Here is a 19,398-nt window from a genome sequence, read left to right as displayed (position 1 = left end):
GTCTAGGCTGTTTTTTTTTTTTCTATTTTCTATGAAGATTATGTCCTGGAATTGCCAGGGAGCTGCGTCCACTGGCTTTAGACGCGCTCTCTCCTCTTTTGTCAATAAATTCAAAGTTGATATGGTGGGCTTACTGGAGCCGAGGATCTCAGGTAACGCTGCTGACAAGGCTTGCAAAAGCTTTGGCTTTGTAAACTGGCTCAGAGTCGAAGCAGTTGGGTTCAGTGGCGGAATTTGGCTTTTGTGGAACAACAATCTGAAGGTGGAGATTATTGTAACTAACCCCCAGTTCATCCTTACCAGAATTGGTGAGGAGAACAGAAATATAGGGCTGGTGTCTTTCGTCTATGGTAGTCCGTCTCAAAGTTACAGGAACAAACTTTGGGAAGGGCTCTCCAACGACAGGTTCAGCATGAGGGAAAGCTGGCTCTCGGTGGGAGACTACAATGCTGTTACTTGCATGGAGGATGTGAGCAACACGGAGAATTTTGGCAACAACAGATGTGCAGGTATGCGTCAATGGATATTCAAAGAAGGATTAATTGACTTGGGTTTTTTTGGTGCTAGGTACACTTGGACGAGAGGAAAGGAGAAAGCCACTTTTACTGGAGCTCGCCTTGATCGAGCTTTGTGCAACCTGGAGTGGACTACGAATCATCCGGAGACCAAGGTGACTCACTTAACTCGGGTTTGTTCAGACCATTCTCCTCTTCTTATCGAGCTTGGATCAACCACAAGAACTAGCGGGAACCTGGCCTTTCAATTCCAAGCTGCTTGGATAAGGCATCCTATGTTTTTAAAAATGATAGAAGGCCACTGGAAGAGCAACATGAGTATTATTGAAAATATAACAGCCACTCAAAATAATTGTAAGGAGTGGAATAAATCAGTGTTTGGCAACATCGAAAATAGGAAAAGAAAGCTCATGGCACGAATTGATGGTATTCAACGGTGCATGGGAAGTCAATCAAGTAATGGGCTCATTAAACTTGAAAGAAAGCTTAGGAAAGAATTAGAGGAGGTCCTACATCAAGAAGAGTTGAAATGGTTTCAGAAATCTAAAGAAGACTGGATCCTTTCTGGCGATTTAAATACGAAATACTACCATGCTGCAACCATGGTCCGTCGGACCAGGAATAAAGTTTATGGTCTCAAGGATGATAACGACAATTGGGTAAGCGAAAAGGCTAAGTTAGAAGCCATGGTTCAAAATTATTTTAAAGGTCTGTACAGGAAAGAAAATGAGGAGTCCAACCATGATGATTTTACGGGTATGTTCCCACCTATTCAAGAGGAACAATGGCTACACATGAACAGACAGGTTACCAAAGATGAAGTGCGAGATGCCTTAATGGAGATGGCCTCGCTCAAGGCCCCGGGTCCAGATGGACTCCATGCAATGTTCTACCAAAAATCATGGAGCATTGTAGGGGATAGTTTATATCAACTAGTGAATGATTTTTTCAATATTGGCAGCCTCCCAAATGGTCTCAATGAGACCAATATCGTTCTTATCCCAAAAGTTCAAAGGCCGGAGAAGGTGAATCAATTAAGGCCCATAAGTCTCTGCAATGTGGCATATAAATTGGTCACAAAAATCATGGCGCAAAGACTTAAATTAATTATGCCAGAGGTGGTTAGCCCCAATCAAGGAAGTTTTGTATCCGAGAGACAGATAACGGATAATATTATTACCTATCAAGAGATCCTTCATACAATTCGTACCGAGAAGAACCAGCCAGGCTATATGGTTTTGAAGATTGATCTCGAAAAAGCTTACGACAGACTGGACTGGAGCTTTATTCGAAACACTCTTCAAGAAGTTGGCCTCAATGACGTTTGGGTTAGAAACATCATGCATTGTGTGGAATCCGCAGAGATGTCCATTCTATGGGAGGGGAACAAACTTGAACGTTTCAAACCGGAAAGAGGAGTCAGGCAAGGAGACTCCATTTCTCCTTACCTTTTCGTTCTTTGCATTGAGCGTTTAGGTCATATTATAACCGAGGCAGTCACTCAAGGTAGTTGGAAAGGAATCAAAGTGTCGAGGAATGGGCCGAGCATATCTCACCTCTTCTTCGCAGACGACATGGTTTTGTTTGCGGAAGCAAATGAGAGCCAAATTTGTACGATCATGAATTGCCTCGACAGATTCTGTAAGTCTTCTGGGCAAAAAGTTAATAAAATTAAATCAAACATTTTCTTTTCTAAAAATGTTTGCAGGGAAGATGTGCACAAAATAGCCACAATTGCGGGCATTCCGGCAACTGATGACTTAGGCAGATATCTAGGGGTCCCCTCCCTCCATGGGAGGATCACAAAAGAACACTGCAGAAGTATCTTGGATCGAGTTCAGAGTAAGTTAGAAGGGTGGAAGACCCGTTTCTTAAGCCTTGCAGGAAGACACGTTTTGACCCAATCGGTCCTTAATGCCATTCCCTCGTATGCAATGCAAACTATGTTTCTGCCGAAGGGGGTGTGTGATGCAATCGACAAGACCACGAGAAACTTCTTATGGGGAGGAGATGGCACCAAGAGAAAAACGAGCCTTGTGAACTGGGATACGGTTACTTTGCCAAAAGAAGAAGGCGGTCTTGGAATCAAATCAATGAGGAACATGAACCTTGCCTTACTCGCTAAGCTTGGATGGCGAATTCTCAAAGATGGAACTAGTACTTGGTCCCAGATCCTTTCATGCAAATACATGAAAGCAGAAAGGAGCATGGATAGAATGAAAAGGAAAAGGAATGACTCCAATATCTGGAAGGGCATTTGTGCAGCTGTGCCTATTCTTGAGAGAGGTATGATGAAAGTGGTAATGAACGGTAAAAATACTAGTTTCTGGGAGGATCGCTGGATCGGTGACGAATCTCTCCGGAGTTTTTTGATCGGTCCAATGCAAAGGGATGCTGGCAATATTAAGGTGGCGGAAATATGGGATGGAAGAGGTCGTTGGGACTGGGACGCTATCGACATAGGTCTCCACCCCGACAAAAGAGCCGAACTAGCTGCGAGAGTTATTATTAATGATGAGCAAAGAGTTGATAGTATGGGATGGAGCCCTAATGAGGATAAATCTTTCTCGACTAGATCAGCTTACAAACTAACTCGCCAAACTACAGGAAACCAAGAGAATGGAGAGTGGGAGGCAACCTGGAAGCTCCGAGTTCCTAATCGAATTCGTACCTTCATCTGGCTAGTCCAACATGGACGAATTATGTGTAACTCTGAGAGAAGAAAGAGGGGCTTCACAGCAGATGAACGTTGTGCCATTTGTGGTGCAGAAAAGGAGGATGTGGAACATACCATGAGAAGTTGCCCAGCAGCAGAGGAAGTGTGGAAGCTAATCAACAATGGAGATAATCAAGGTATGTCTCTAAACTCAGATTTTAACACCTGGCTTAAAACCAATGTGACAGGGAACCAGGGAGGACAACGAAGAAGGCAAAGATGTGCCAGATTTGCCATAACGGCATGGTGGATTTGGAAGTGGAGAAACGATAGAGTTTTTAATGGAGTGGAGAAGGACATCAATGAAAAGATTGCCTGGCTACACCGACAGTTCAAGGAAGTCGAGGATGTGTTAAGCAGGAACGCGGAGCAAGGAGGAAGACAAAGAGAAGACACCAGACGCAAACAACCTTGGAGACCCCCAAATGAAGGATGGATCAAAGTTAATACAGATGGATGTGCTCGAACGAAAGGACATTCAGCTTGCGGTGGAGTTCTAAGGAACAACGAAGGACAGTATATAGGAGGTTTTTCAAAGAAGATTGGTACCTGCAGTGCTTTGGAAGCAGAAGTTTGGGGAATTTATGTTGGAATACAAAAGGCATGGGAGTTGGGTTATAGGAAAGTGATGTTTGAGACAGATTGCTCCAAAGCTATAAATTTGATTAATGGAGCAGAGGACTACGATGGAACGGCAAAGAACCTGGTTCAGCTTTGTCGAGATGCCAAAACACGCAATTGGGAGATTTCTTTCACTTATGCTCCTAGGGAACAAAATAAAGTGGCGGACATGTTGGCCAACCAGGCTTACACACAAGGGGATGTTTTCAATTGGTTTGTTAGCCCACCAAGAGACATCCAAAGATTTCTACGTGAAGATGAGCTTGGCCTCTTTGGCGAGACTTTTATTGTGAGGGTTGCATAACGGCCCTTGGGTATACCCCTCCTTTTTCAGAAAAAAAAAATAATAATAAAGCATGTATAACTAGAAAGAAAAATTACAATCACACCACAAATAATGAAGCCAGTATCTAGAGGGCTATATCCTTATTATTTTTCTCACTTAGAATTAAAATTTTAAAGTATATATGTGGCAACAATCAAACTAAATACTATATACCAACGTTTAAAACAACACAATTTATTGTGTTTGTTAGCTATATGCACAATTTTCAATCACACATTACAATAAAGTTAATTATATAAATATTATTATAAAATAAGTTTTTGCATTAAATCCATTAATCAAATACAAATTTTAAAATGAACCAATATAATAATGTTGTAAAAGTATAAATTGTAGATTGAATTGTATCAATTATTGTAATATATATATAACGGTGTGCTCAGGTGAGAACAAACGTCCCGGAAAGAACTGAGAATCAATCACAGCCGTCCACGTGTCTATATTTAATAGATCATATTTAAAAGAAAAATTTAAAAAGATGCAGTATTATTTTCATAAATAAAATTTTAAAATTCCAAGAGTCTAAGTGCTTTTTCGTTAACATTTTGAGTCAATTTGATCATATTTTTCATCAAAAAATAATAATAATAATTAGTTAACTGAATTAGTCAGTATGTGATTTGGTAAATTGTAAACAGTATGGTTTCCTTAAAATGAAAATTCAGTTAATTCAATCTTGATTAATTCCATTCAAAATTAATGAAGCAAATATTCCTAAAGTTCATCGAACCAAAAAAGATACAAAATAAACGTGTTAGCTAAACAAATCCGGAAGATGTATAGCATCACGTTACTTATCAAGCACAACCATTTTTTGTTAATGTATAGTATTTTTTGTGTTATAATCCGTTGCTTTTTATGGGCAACTCTAGAATTATGTTTCTTGAAGCCACAAAAGTTGACTTATAAAAACCATTGTATACGGTATTTACACTTGTATTGTAAAAATCGCTTTCGTATTGCAAAACCAATGGAAGCCCCTTCAACCACTTTCACCCATGGAAAACTACATTTTTCTTGCCAACAATTTCCATCCAATATTAAAAGATTAATGAAAATTTTCGTCCACTTTTTTTATCGTACCAATGTTTTTCTTACAAAATTATGACAAAAATAGCAGTGAATAGAATTTGGTTGGTAATTTCTGATTCGTCCAACCTATATACAGTTGGCTAGAAATTTTTTGTTTTTTTTTTTTCCCTGAATTTTACAGGTGGAAATCACAAAATCTGATTTTTTTTTCCTATTATAAAAGAGGTTTTCGTAAGCAGTACTAACTATCCTGGTTGTTTAAAAAATGTTCTAGCAATATGGTGTTTATTTTTAAACGCAATTGAACTTCATCACACAAGACCAACTTATTTGCTAAAATTATGATTGACTTTTAACTTTAAAAACTCATAATTTTTATTCTATAATGTTCACATAAAAAGATATTATATATGTCAAAATATATTCATATTTGGCAATTCACATGTTATATCATTTGGGCACGGATCTTGTGTCCACCCGGGTTGGTCCGTGTTCACACTATAGTTGACACGCGTTTACCTCGAGTTACCAAGTTAAAAGATTATTGATTTATCTGCACAGATTTAACTCAATGGTTCAGTGATCAGTATTTGAGTAAAGAAAAGATTATTGACTTCTGCAGTTGTACTCCGTAAATATTAGCTTGGTTGTTTCATCATACTGTTCTGTCAATGTGATGAAAACCCAACATTTGGTGCTACGAATCTCTGTTACCAAATATCATATCATAATCCAATTTGAGCTATATTAAAGGGGCGCCACTGGGAAAACACATCCCACTCTATCACCATTTTCATCCTCCTTTGCTGCCTGCTTTTCTTTCTCTGCAGCCCCACGTGGTCCTTCTGATTTATATCCTCTGTACATTTTAAGTAGTCCTGTAGCCCCATGACTGAATCTTGAATTCCTTTTCAGATTTGAAAATCTGGGATGGTGAGTTTTGCAACGCTCGTCTGTTCTTTCATTTTGCTTTCAATCCCAGTTTCGTCTCAGCAAGATGGGTTTATCTACACCAGATTCAATGAGCGGAACGACAACATAAGCTTGACTGGAGTGGCAACGGTTACCGGGCGTGGGATTCTTCAGCTAACCAATCAAACCCGTAGATTAATGGGTCATGCTTATTACTCCTCTCCCTTTCAGTTCAAGAACTCCTCCAATGGCTCCGCTTTCTCCTTCTCCACCTGTTTCGCCTTTGCCATACTCCCTGAGTATCAAAAGCTAGGCGGCCATGGCTTCGCCTTCGCGATTTCGCAGTCCGTGGATTTTACCACGGCTCTTCCCAGCCAGTATCTCGGCATGCTCAACGCCACCGATGTCGGAAACTTCTCCAACCATCTCTTCGCTGTGGAGTTCGACACTGTCCAAGATTTCGAGTTCGGGGATATTAATGATAACCATGTCGGGATTGACCTCAACAGCTTGGTGTCCAATAAGTCCGCCGCCGCAGCCTTCTTCACTGATGATTCCCAGAAACAAGATCTGAATCTCAAGAATGGGAAGGTAATTCTTGCTTGGGTTGAATACGATTCGGCTTCAAACCTCCTAAATGTCACTCTCTCACCATCTTCTTCGAAACCCAAGCTTCCTCTTTTCTCCTATCGCTTGGATCTCTCTGCAATTTTAAAAGAAAGTATGTATGTTGGCTTCTCTGCTTCCACCGGTTTACTTTCCAGCTCTCACTACATCTTAGGTTGGAGCTTTAAAATGAACGGAGAAGCCAAAAGTATCGATCTTGATTCCCTTCCATTACTCCCTGGAATCAAGAAAACACATATGGGGTTTGTAGTGACGGTATCTGTCTTGGCGGTTGTTTTTGCATTACTTTCGATTTTCGTGGGAGTTTACGTGTACAAAAAGATCAAGAATGCTGATGCGATAGAGTCATGGGAGCTTGAGATTGGCCCGCATAGATATTCTTACCTAGAACTAAAGAAAGCCACCGGAAATTTCAAGGAAAGAGAGCTACTTGGGCAGGGTGGATTTGGTCAGGTTTACAAGGGAGTTCTGCCGAGTTCAAAAACCGAAGTGGCGGTGAAGCGAATTTCGAATGAATCTAAGCAGGGATTACGCGAATTCGTGTCGGAAATTTCGACAATCGGACGGCTTCGTCATAGGAATCTGGTTCAATTACTAGGATGGTGCAGAAAACGCGGCGATCTCTTGCTGGTTTATGATTTTATGCCTAATGGAAGCCTGGACAGGCTCTTGTTTGATCGGCCCAGAACGGTGTTGAGTTGGGAGCAGAGGCTAAATATAATCAAATGCGTCGCCTCGGGGCTATTATATTTACACGAAGAATATGAACAAGCTGTGATCCACCGCGACATTAAGGCTAGTAACGTTTTACTGGATAGCGAGATGAATGGAAGGCTAGGAGATTTCGGGCTAGCAAGGTTACAGGATCACGGCACGAACCCGGGCACGACCAAGGTGGTGGGCACATTGGGGTACATAGCACCGGAGTTGACAAAGACAGGAAAGGCCACAACAAAGTCAGACGTGTTCGCTTTCGGTGCGTTCTTGTTGGAGGTGGTGTGCGGGCGAAGGCCGATAGAGACAAAAGCTCGGATAGAGGAGATGGTTTTAGTGGATTGGGTTTGGGTGAAATTTAAGGAGGGGAATGTTCTTGACGTGGTGGATTGGCGAATGAGAGGCAATTTTGATGAGTCGCAGGTTGTAATGGTGTTGAGATTAGGACTTATGTGCTCTGGCAATGAGCCTACGGCTCGACCGACCATACGACAAGTGTTGAGTTACTTGGACGGAGAGTCCGAAATGCCTGAGGTTGTAATGGAGCCAGATAAGACTAGTGACGTAGGGTTACAAGAAATGGATGCCACTTTTGCTTCTCTATCTTCCCCTCAATCACTCCTCTCCACTGCAGAGCGTAGAAAATCAGATACATACCCTTCTTAAATTCGGATGCTAAGTATACCAGACTTTTCATCGGTAAGAGTTAAACTCCGCGAGCACAACCTATGTGAATCAGAATTTGTGATAGAGATGTCGGATTTTTTCTTTATCATTAAACATTGTAATATATTTTTCATCTTATATTAAATTTTGACTTTTGTTTCCAACCTTGAAAATGGAATTAGGAAGATGAAGATTGAAATGAATGTTTGAATATAGAATTGGAAGCAAAAGCAATCTTGAATCCTTAGACTTTTGAATACCAAGCCAGTTTGATCTAATTGGGTAAAAATAATCTTGAATATTTTGCCCCAAGACTTAATATAGTGGTTCATTGTCTAACTTGACGACTGAAGGCGACAGATGATGGAAAGTGTGGATTAAATATCTTGGGCGCATAAAAATTAGAGTATGACTGGTGAGCTAATTGTGAGACCTTTTTTTGCAGTAGTTCTAAGGGCGGGATAATGTGAGCTTAGGATTAATTCAGTGAATCTATAATCACATAAATAAATAAATAAATAAATAAACAAATAATAATAATAATAATAATAATAATAATAATAATAATAATAATAATAATAATAATAATAATAATAATAATAATAATAATAATAATAATAATAAGTTTTTTTCCCCAACTCGAGTCATTTACATTAGATCAGAACTCATCTAAATTGTTTGCCTTGTTCGAGTTATTTTCATATATACATTAATTTGCAGGATTTAAATTTAAACAAAACTATTTATAAAACATTTTGTCAAAAATGACTTTGAAGTTTGACATTCTGAACTTATAAATAATTAAGTTTTGACTTAAATCATTAAATTTTTATAATAAGTCAAGTTCATCAGGCCAAAAAAAAAAAATACATTACAACATTTATTTCATCAAACAACCCATGTTAGGCACCTGCAACATGTTTTACATCAAACAACCCACGTTAGCCAGCCACCTACTATTGCAGTCATTGTTAAAATTGATGGGCATGTGTCTTACACTCCCAAATAAAAGAAGGTTAGGTTGTACTGTGCAATCACCCATAGAAATTAGACTTAAGGTTTAAGACTCCAAAATTAGTACAATTAAAAAAGTACATGGCACCTCGAATAAACTCAATTGATTGATAAATTTACAACAAGGTTTGTTGACAGTGAGCTTAAATCTTATCAAAGTAGTTGTATGAATTAGACTAGTTATGATACTAATGTAGAAGTACGTACTTTAAAAAAATTGAGAAGATTGATGTATATATTGCAATATATCCTCCACCAAGACTTTAGGGGCAAAGGTAAGAGTGAGTGGCATCGAAAGAGGCAGCTAAGTGAGAAGATTACAAGTTCAATTTTTACCAACACATTTTTAGTCAAATTCGTCGCATATAATTTTCCTAGTGCAATTTACTTCTCATGTGTGTTTTGCGCACTATTACAGAAGAATGTAGTATTTGCTCAATGTACACCATCATTTAGTGACTACATATGAATTTCCCTCGTTACTCAAGAAAAGATAAGAACGAGTGAGACTATTGAGTTTAGGATACAAACGTTTTAATTTAAGAAAGATTTTGTTAGGGAATGTCTTCTAACTACTTTCCAGCTTAATAAAGTCTAAAAGGGAAGGCTCACGAACACTCACAGTAGTTGAAGATTAGTGGTCAATCATCTACCAAACGATCACTGTTATGGAATGGATAAACCTTATTAACTTCAGCTAATATGATATGTACCACTACACCGTTTTGTTTGAAAAACTATACTCCCATGAATATTTTTGTCAACTCATAATTATATTCAAAAGAACCTAAAGCTTTTAAAATTATATCTTCGAAACATTAGTACACACACATGCTTCACATATAATCCAAACTGAATTCATGAAGCTATCTTGTGGTCCATGTACGCAAATTATATATGTATCTTCTTCTTAAGAGCATCCACATTTGTGGATAATAGGGAGATATTTCAGAATGAATTCTCCCCACTCAAGATAATAACTAATGTGGGGAAGAGATAATGTGAGAAATAATTGGTCTGCAAATGAAGAGATAATGCAGAAATTGTGAGACCCACCACAAAAGCCACCACTGGTGCGCGTGCACCGCACGCGCCCGTCAGGCGCGCCTGACAGTCTGATTTTTTTTTTTTTTTAAAAAAAAATTTAATTTTCCTTTATTTTTTCTTTTTTTTTTCCTCTCCCCTCCCATCTTCTCTTTCCTAATCACTCTTACATTATCCCTCTATTCTCCCCAACAAATGTGGATGCTCTAAGCTCTACTCCCATGATTTAAAATAAATAAATAAATTATGCAGCATTATTTTATTTTATTCTATTCTATGACGATCCAACAAAAAAAAAATATATTAAAAATAAAAACCCACCACCTCATATATGAGTCATGAGTCATGGGCAACAATCGAGGGGGCCTAATTCCCAACTAGATCATAAAAAGTTGTAATATTTATATCCGGTTATAACACATGATGAACATTCCATTTAAGTTGTTAAAAGCAAAAACAGTTTTTAATTCTTAATTTTGATCTAATCCGCTAAATTATATCGTGTACTAGGGTTCATCATATGCATTGTAGATTTTAGTTCAAATTATATATATGCCTTTAACATATTATATAACTTCTGTTAATAGATTATGTACATGTTGCTGAATGTTTATAATATGTTAACTATATGTGAATGGTAGATAAATAAGTTGGATGTACATACTATAGTAATTACATTTACATTATCTGGAACTAGATGTATAATACACGTGGTGGATTCTAGTCGTCCACGATATAACAATTTGCTCTATCTATATTAGTGTTTGGGATAAAGTACAAATAAGCCACTGAACTATTTGAAAAACAGCAATTAAGCCATCGAACTTAAATAACCCTCAAATAAGCCATTGAACCTGGGAAAAAAGAGCAAATAAGTCATTGAACCCTGAAAAAAAGAACAATTAACATTTTTTACAGGTTAACTCCAGATTTTTGCTAATTGGATTGCCAAATGTTTATTTTATTTACGTTTATTATTATTATTATTTTTAATAATATTATCCACTTGGATAGTATTATATTTTAAAGTAATTATAATCAAAATAGTTTTGTCTTGTCGAGATTTTTTGATTTATTTATTATTATTATTTTTTCACTGGATCTTTTGTTTAAAAAATAATAATAAATAAATAAATTAGATCTAGACAAAACAAAACTATTTTGATTATAATTACTTTAAAATATTTTACTATGTAAGTGGATTTTAATAATAAAAAAAACGTAAATAAAATAAATATTTGACAGTCCAATCAGCAAAAACCTGGAGTTAACCGGTTAAAAATGATAATTACTCTTTTTTTCTGGGTTCAATGACTTATTTGGGGGTTATTTGAGTTCGATGATTTAATTACTTTTTTTCCAAATAGTACAGTGGCTTATTTGTACTTTATCCCTTAGTGTTTCTGTAATCAACTTCTATGCTTTACGTAATAATATATTTTCCTTTCTTCTTTCCAACTTATATATAGGTTGGGGGTCAAATTAAAATCAATTAATTAATATATGTTGTTGGAGTGTACCTAACTTTTATTTACTAATTCCTTTTTTTTAATTCATGAAAATTATTAATAATATAAATATAAATGATGGGTAATATCGTCAGATACTAAGATGTACTTAAATCAATTGGTTAAGAGTTGTTTGATTGGTTAAGGAGAGAAAAATCAATTTGTTTTAAAGATGACTAAGTATTCAATTGGTTGTTGCAAAGAAATTTGATTTAAGTCTTTGGTAGATGGAATGACCGGTCACTTTAACAATCAAGTGGGGTTTATGAATGGGAATAACCCAAACCAAGTTTGGTAACTAGAAAATTACAAATTTAATTTTCAACGAGAGCGGTTCAGTCAACTATAAGCAACCCCCACCCAACATATATATATATATATATATATATATATATATATATATATATATATATATATATATATTTATCCTATTCAACTAACTATATCATAAAAATATTCATTTGGATTTCACATAATAATTATCTAAGTCATTTCATTTACAATCATGTTTTACCACTATTTTTATGTAGTTTGTAAAGTCTACCAACTATATTTGCGATTAATGTAGAAAATACATCAGCTTCGTTCAAAGCTTAATAAAGTCTAGAAGAGAGAGCTCACAATGAATTGGGCATGGTGGATTTGGTCAGGTTTACAAGGGGGTGGGGCTTAATTTGCCATGTTCATAAACTGAAGTAGCAGTGAAATGAATTCCGAACAGCTGGTACATTTCTTCTCCCAAAAAATTGAATCACAGGGCCTCTCACACCCTGACTTGATTAAAATATTTGGGAGGATGTAAATCACGATGATTCAATGAAGCAGCATCAAATGTCAGTGCGTACAAGGGATCTGTCCACTTTGGTCATAATTCACACACTATTGCTGCCGAAATTTGAATATTGATCTCTTATCTTATATACTGCCTAATAATGAATCACTGAGCTAATTCTGTGCGGGCAGAAATATGGTACAATTACTAGGATGGACGATGGTGCAGAAAAAGGTGGCCGTGACATTAAGACGTACTAGCAATATAATGTGCTGCTGGATGGATGGATATTATTGACGGACAGCTAACTTCAAAATTATGTACTGTATGTGGGACAACTTCAATTACCCTTGTGAAAGTTTTTTTTGGTACCTTTGTACTGTTGTGAGTGCTGTCCAATATTAAATAGGCTTATTTGGAATTAATTTGGTGTTACTCCGTACTTTACTAGGAGTTAAGTTATAATTAATATTACGCCATTGTCAATTATAACAGATTTGTAATAATGTTAAATAGATTAATCAAAGCTTGTTACGATAATAAGAAGCAAAACATGGAATAAAAAGTAAGATTATATATTGAGAATGTTTAGTAAACGAGTTAATGGTGATTTGATCAACTTTAGTTGTTTTGACTTGATCAAATCGTTAAAATCAAATGTTTGATAAATATATGTTTTAATTTGTTTGACTTATTGATGTCAATAATGTAAAAGTGAAAAAGCTACATGCATGAAGTAATTTTTTATATTGCATTTTATTATTTTTAAAAGTATGATTTAATCCCAGTAGACGTAGTAGTTGTTGGTTGTGGTGTTTATGTAATTATGTTTATTTTGAATTTGTGATTTCAAATTTTCAATTGATGGTATAAGTCCAAAAGTCCCAGTGATGGTGGGTGTCCAAAATATATATAGTATCCGGTCCATGAGTTGGCCCAGTAAAAATAATAATTAAGGCAGTAGTTACACATTAAGGAAAGGCAATAAATGACAATCCTACAATTATGGAAATCCCATAAAGCCAACTTCAATTACCTTTACATTCCATTAATCATGTCATCTTACCATATATTGTTTGAATAATACCATAAGAAGAGACCATATTACCATACACATTACAAATTCCTATTCCTATACTATAAATGACAATGGTAAAAAGCAAGAAAAAGATTATTGATCAACATGATTAGTCTTCTTCCTTTTAACTCTAAAAAATCTATAAAGATATTTCAAACCTGAGAGTTTTCTATACAAAATGTACATATACGGAATTCTTTGAAACATAGTAAATTTGGCTTGACAACACCTAAAATGCTTATGATTTTCACGTATAAATCCATGTGCCTGTTTATTTTTCTCACAAATTATTTCTTACTTCTCAGTAATTTGTTTTATATAATTTCTAGGTTTATGTTGGGTCAACCCATAAAACCAACATTAATTTTGAAATGTAATTAACTATATTTATTTATAATTATATAAAAATAATAATAATTTTAATATGAACTTATTTTTAAATTTATATCTCAAATTAAAAATAATTTAAAGATAAATTTAATAAATAAAACAATAGACTTATGTCATCAATCATTTAATTATATGCTATTTACAATTATAAACAGTTAATTTATCAAACCCTCCACTATAAACCATTAATACAGTTCAATAATCAACACAATTAGCTATCCATTAATTAATAAACACCCATATTATTAACATTTTGTACATGCTATGCACAAAAATTCATACCCAATATTAAAATATTGATAAATAAAATAATTATAAATGTTAGTTTAATTTATATTTTACAATTCCTTAAGGTAGTATTCACAAAAAAAAAAAAAAAAAAAAAAAATCTTAAGGTAGCAAATTTTAATCATCGTATTTGAAAATTATAGAGAAATAATAATAATAATAATAATAATAAAAGAATTTATATTTTGTTTAATAATAATATAAATAATTTTGTTAAATTTTATACTGTGTTTTACCTGCATGATATACATAAATAAATAAATATCTATGCCAAATATCTTGTGGTCAAGCGACATTAAGTGACTCTCTCAAGTGGGCGGTCATGGGTTAGGAGGGAGACTTATAATGTTTTTTGGATTTGAAAATAAAGACGTACAAGGAAAATTTGATGTTACTACTAGAGAGTTAAGTTTGAACGTAGCCCAAATATTTAGCAGAAAAACATGGGGAAATGGGGAACTATATATTTGGTTTGCAGTTTGGGCTGTTATATTGATTCCGGCTTTCTCTGCTATCACGTACTCCCTCCACCTAGTTTGTAGGATATCATATGCGGTTCATAATTCATACTTCATAAATGCGGGCGTACGTGGTCCACCCTGTATATATAAGGTTTTTTTTTTTTTTTTTTGATATACTCCATATTGTCTCAGTTGTCAAAATTAAAAGCGTTAAAGAAGGCAAATCACTAGTCTTTTAATTAATTCTCAGTTTTCATCCTTGTTGTATAGAGGCCACGTTTAAAAAACATTGAGTTAAGCAGTACTTAAGCTCCGCAGATACCTTGCGTATATTTCATACCATGTTAATTACATCCATAATTATAATAATTGAATAAAATAATATGTAATATTAAACAAACAAATGTATGTGGAATTTTTTTTTGGATGAAAATGCAACATTTTAAATTTGTAGCGTGGGACCGGCAGGTTTGGTGAAAAATGGTGAAAGTAAGTTGAACCCAGGCAAAGAGGTTGTTATATATAAATTGAAGCCAAACGGGGAGTATGAGTATCCTCGTGCGTTCACGCAGTTAGTTACTACTGGCATGCGGTCAAAAACTAAGCCAACCCCACAACTCACACAAATATATGATATCTTATTTTGCGGCATTTACCGCTTTTCATGAGCCTCGTCTCCTCCTTTTTATATCGCCTCCCCCTCCTTCAATCTTTTATTCCAACCAAAAATACTTCATGATCCTTAGCTTCTTCCTTTTATATACTCCCATTTCACAACATAACTTCAATTCATTCTTCATCACTGGTCATCATCTTATAATCATTCCTTTTATACTGTTCAGTGAATATAATTGAAGAGAAATATATATAATGGACAGTTTGCTGTGCGATGAAGTGTGGGCGGCTATGAGTCCCGCCGGTGAAGAAAACGGTGACCGTTACGGCGAGGCAGACAGAGGCGGTGTTGTGGAAAAGTATACGAAAGAAGGGTGCGAAGAGGCTTTTGGGATTCTTGTGGAGAAGGAAGGCAGATACATGCCTCAACCGGGCTACGCAAATTACCTCAAACTCAACCGCTTCATTCATAACGCTAGGTCTAAAGCTGTTCACTGGCTCATTAGGGTAAGTACAGTTGCAGCTACCATTATTCACATCTTTCAATTCTGTTATGATTAATATATATACACATTCAGTTCTGGGATTTCTTGATGTTTTAATTTGTAGTCTCGAAGAAGATTGAATCTGTCATTTGAGAGTGTGTTTGATGCGGTCAACTATCTGGACAGATTCATCTCGTTGAAGAAATGCCAGGTACGTGAATCTGAAAATTTATTTTTAATTTGCTTCAAAATATATACACTAATCATCAGTTACGTTGTCTGACACCTAGCGACTACCTCAAAACAAAACCTTTTCTTTTGTTTGGTAGGAATGGAAATGTTGGATGTTTGACCTACTCGCAGTTGCATGCTTATCAGTTGCCACCAAATTCAATGAAACAGACCCTCCTCCCTTGCATGAAATACAGGTGATTGCTCATTAATTCCCACCCCTTATTTTATTATTTTTTTGCAAATTATAATTCTTATCATAGTTCTTCGATCTGTTCTTAAAGAATATTATGATTGTCAACTAATTAAAAATTGGATGAAATGAAAGTTGGGACTGTTAATATTGGATTGACAAATTAAATTAAACAGTACTAGGATATGGTGATGGCATGCAGATGGAGGGCTATGAGAATTTGTTGGAATCGGATCTTATCCAACGGATGGAATTGACGGTGCTACAGGCTTTAGGATGGCGACTGTCTTCTACAACCCCATACTCTTACCTGCATCTCCTCACTGCTTCTTTCCACTTTCAACAAACCCTATCGGAGCCGGAGAAGGAGGAACTCCGCTCACATATTACCGACATGCTCCTCGGAGCTCTTTTAGGTATATATATATATATATAATCATTCATTTTAATTTTGTCTCAGATCAGATCAGATTTATATATGTTAGTTGTCACTGTACTATTTAAAATTAATGTAATGATGATTGAAACATGAAACATGCAGACCCGAAATTGGTAGAGTTTCGACCTTGTGTTCTTGCTGAAACCGCACTGAAATGCAGTCTTGAAGAGTTTCTCCCACTGGAAACGAACAGTTCTAGTTGTTTCAACCATTTTACTGCTCTTATTCCTCAAGATCACAAGGTAAAGTATAATACCCAAAAGGCCAAAACTTTTTAAATCATTACAAGATCGAATTTCACTGTTTCATTGAAGCCGGCCTTTAACTTAGCTTTAATTTGCATGTAATGAACATTATATATTTCTGGCAGAATGATCTGGAAAAGTGCGAAATAATGATGGACAAAGGACTGATTCAAAACGTTAGGACTTGTGGGAGACTTTATTGCCCATCAAGCCCAGTAACTGTTTTGACAACCAAGCACAACCACTCGCACTCGCACTCGCACTCTGATTGCTCCCTCCTCATCAATATGCAACAGACACTCAACATTAACCTTGGATCATCATCCATTAAGAAAAGGAAGAGACACCCAGAAGACTCCGATCCGATGCCAATTCCTTTAATTTAATTTGAATTAGACCAAACAAACTGTTACTGTTGAAACATTATGCGCCCGTTTCCAGTATATAATTTGGTCTTATAACTTCGGCTTAGACAATAATCATTAATTAACTGCTTATGTTTTCTATGTACTCGGCTAATGTGACGACATGCATTAATGTTGTTAGGATTATTTAACAGCTTAATTAAACCATAATAAATAAAGCTCAGCTCGCGCTAGCTAGTAGCGAAGCTATTAGATAGCTTGGGGGTGCCTTTAGAGATTGTACTGCCTCATGAGTACGTGTAACTGTGTAAGTCAGCTCATGATATAAACTATCATTACAAGTTTTTATTTAATTTCAATTTCAATTTTCCCCTTTTTATGCAATAAAAATACTTGGTGGCTGTTAGCTAGCTGATTGTAGAAATGTGTTTGGTAAATTAACTGATAGTTGTTTAGTATAATTTCTTTTCTCAAAAAGCTAATTGAAAAAAGTTGTTTTAAGCAACTTTTTAAATTTTAGCATTTCAGAGTTACAAAAAGTTAATTAATCAAACACTTATATTGATTTTTTAATTAAGTCAAATAGCTAATAATGTCAAATAAGACAAAATTGACTTACCAAACATGGCCAATGTAATTATAATTATTAGCCCATCATGTGAACTGAGAAGTCAGCCAAGCTAGTGAGGCTAGCCCAATCCAATTTTTAGGGCAATTTATATCCTACACCACGGCGCGCGTTGCACTATACGCCCCGATGCAAAACGACGTCGTTTTAATTATTATTTTTTTTTGAAATTTCCCGTCCCAGTGAATGACAGTAATTTTTTCTTAAAAAAAAAACCCGCTGTTCAAGAATGTACATAATGTTATACTAGAATACACATAATGTTATACATGAATGTACATAATTGTATAACAAAATATACATACTCTTTTTAAAAGATAATACACATAATCTAACATAATACATAATAAACATAAACTTTTAACATAATACACATCAACTATTAACATAATACACACAAATTTTCTGATTCGGATGTACATAATTGTATAAAAAGAATGTACATAATTGTATAAAAAATACACATAACTGTATGAACCAATACACATAACGTTGTGAACAAATACACATAACGTTGTGAACAAATACACATAATCTCAGCAACTTCCTATCGCGCCTCCCAAAACTACCCCAAAACGACGTCGTTTTGGGAGGCGCGCGGCGCACAGTGCTATGTGCGCTGTGGTGTAGGATATAACGATTGAATTTTTAGAGACTTGGTATTGTGACACTCGTCTATTATAATCATTAAAGAGTGTTATTACACTCGGAAGACTAGCTCAGAATTGATTAATATTGTTATTCATATAGTATAAATAGTTTATGAGTTCGTAAATATTGAACGCTCAATCTATTTTGTATTAAAAAAAAAAAAAAAAAAAAAAAAAAAAAAAAAAAAAAAAACTATTGATTCAACGTCCATGCTCTATAAAATTGTTTATTTATCTTATTTTTCTTCCAAAAGGAAGAATCCCAACCCTAGGGGCCCTCCACACCCCGGCCCTATTGATACTTAGTGCGCACAAAGGCCCTTCTCACCAATCCCACTATCGTTGGTGAGACTTGATCCCTAATCATTCTTTCAAAGTTTTACCTCTATGACCAGTTAAGCTATCCATGCGGGCTTTATTTATCTTATTTTGATTAATTATTTGGTGGTAGTTTACATTATGCTTTTATTGAAATGCTCATAAATTCTTCAGTGTGTTCACGTAACTATCAATCCCAAAATCATATGAAAAAGTAACTACAAAACATCACCCTTACATCATACCAATGGATCACCAAATGCCAAGTTCCCACTCCAATGCACAAAAAAAGAAGCAAAATTCAAACCTTAAATCATTGAAATATAAAAAACTATATATTCAAATTATTTTACATTTGATAAATGAGAAAGTATTCATTTATTTAAATTATAAATATCATTTTTTAATACAATGCACCTAAAATTTTATTTTATATAATTAACAAGTTCAAACCAAAATTTCAAAAATAATTTCTCATATACTAAATCATGATTAGAATTATAGTTGACAACTAATAGCTACGAA

The 19,398-nt window shown here is 35.3% G+C and overlaps 3 protein-coding genes across 3 annotated transcripts; all 3 read left to right on the top strand.

The window, feature by feature from the left end:
• Window positions 1-40: 40 nt before the first annotated feature.
• Window positions 41-4,156, top strand: LOC109158742. The gene has a single exon (XM_019306641.1). It carries the CDS (start codon window positions 41-43, stop codon window positions 4,154-4,156), a length of 4,116 nt encoding a protein of 1,371 aa, XP_019162186.1.
• A 1,676-nt stretch (window positions 4,157-5,832) lies between these two features.
• On the top strand, window positions 5,833-8,396 carry LOC109158635 (L-type lectin-domain containing receptor kinase S.4-like). The gene has a single exon (XM_019306521.1). It carries the CDS (start codon window positions 6,161-6,163, stop codon window positions 8,147-8,149), a length of 1,989 nt encoding a protein of 662 aa, XP_019162066.1. The 5' UTR covers window positions 5,833-6,160; the 3' UTR covers window positions 8,150-8,396.
• A 7,212-nt stretch (window positions 8,397-15,608) lies between these two features.
• LOC109158873 (putative cyclin-D7-1) lies at window positions 15,609-17,307 on the top strand. Its single transcript, XM_019306759.1, has 6 exons — window positions 15,609-15,826; window positions 15,929-16,015; window positions 16,134-16,232; window positions 16,431-16,644; window positions 16,770-16,909; window positions 17,038-17,307. The coding sequence occupies exons 1-6, from the start codon at window positions 15,611-15,613 to the stop codon at window positions 17,296-17,298; spliced, it is 1,017 nt and encodes a 338-aa protein (XP_019162304.1). The 5' UTR covers window positions 15,609-15,610; the 3' UTR covers window positions 17,299-17,307.
• Window positions 17,308-19,398: the final 2,091 nt, after the last annotated feature.

This window comes from Ipomoea nil, unplaced genomic scaffold (assembly GCF_001879475.1).
Source record: "Ipomoea nil cultivar Tokyo-kokei standard unplaced genomic scaffold, Asagao_1.1 scaffold2826, whole genome shotgun sequence".
NCBI lineage: Eukaryota > Viridiplantae > Streptophyta > Magnoliopsida > Solanales > Convolvulaceae > Ipomoea > Ipomoea nil.
The sequence above is the reverse complement of the archived record's forward strand: the minus strand, read 5'-3'. Positions and strand labels throughout refer to the sequence as shown.

Bases quoted from the DNA above. Each gene is read 5' to 3' on its own strand.
- LOC109158635 (XM_019306521.1), top strand. From the start codon at position 6,161: ATGGTGAGTTTTGCAACGCTCGTCTGTTCTTTCATTTTGCTTTCAATC.
- LOC109158742 (XM_019306641.1), top strand. From the start codon at position 41: ATGTCCTGGAATTGCCAGGGAGCTGCGTCCACTGGCTTTAGACGCGCT.
- LOC109158873 (XM_019306759.1), top strand. From the start codon at position 15,611: ATGAGTCCCGCCGGTGAAGAAAACGGTGACCGTTACGGCGAGGCAGAC. The intron at 15,827-15,928 runs GTAAGTACAGTT...TTTAATTTGTAG, and splicing joins CTGTTCACTGGCTCATTAGG to TCTCGAAGAAGATTGAATCT. The intron at 16,645-16,769 runs GTATATATATAT...TGAAACATGCAG, and splicing joins GCTCCTCGGAGCTCTTTTAG to ACCCGAAATTGGTAGAGTTT.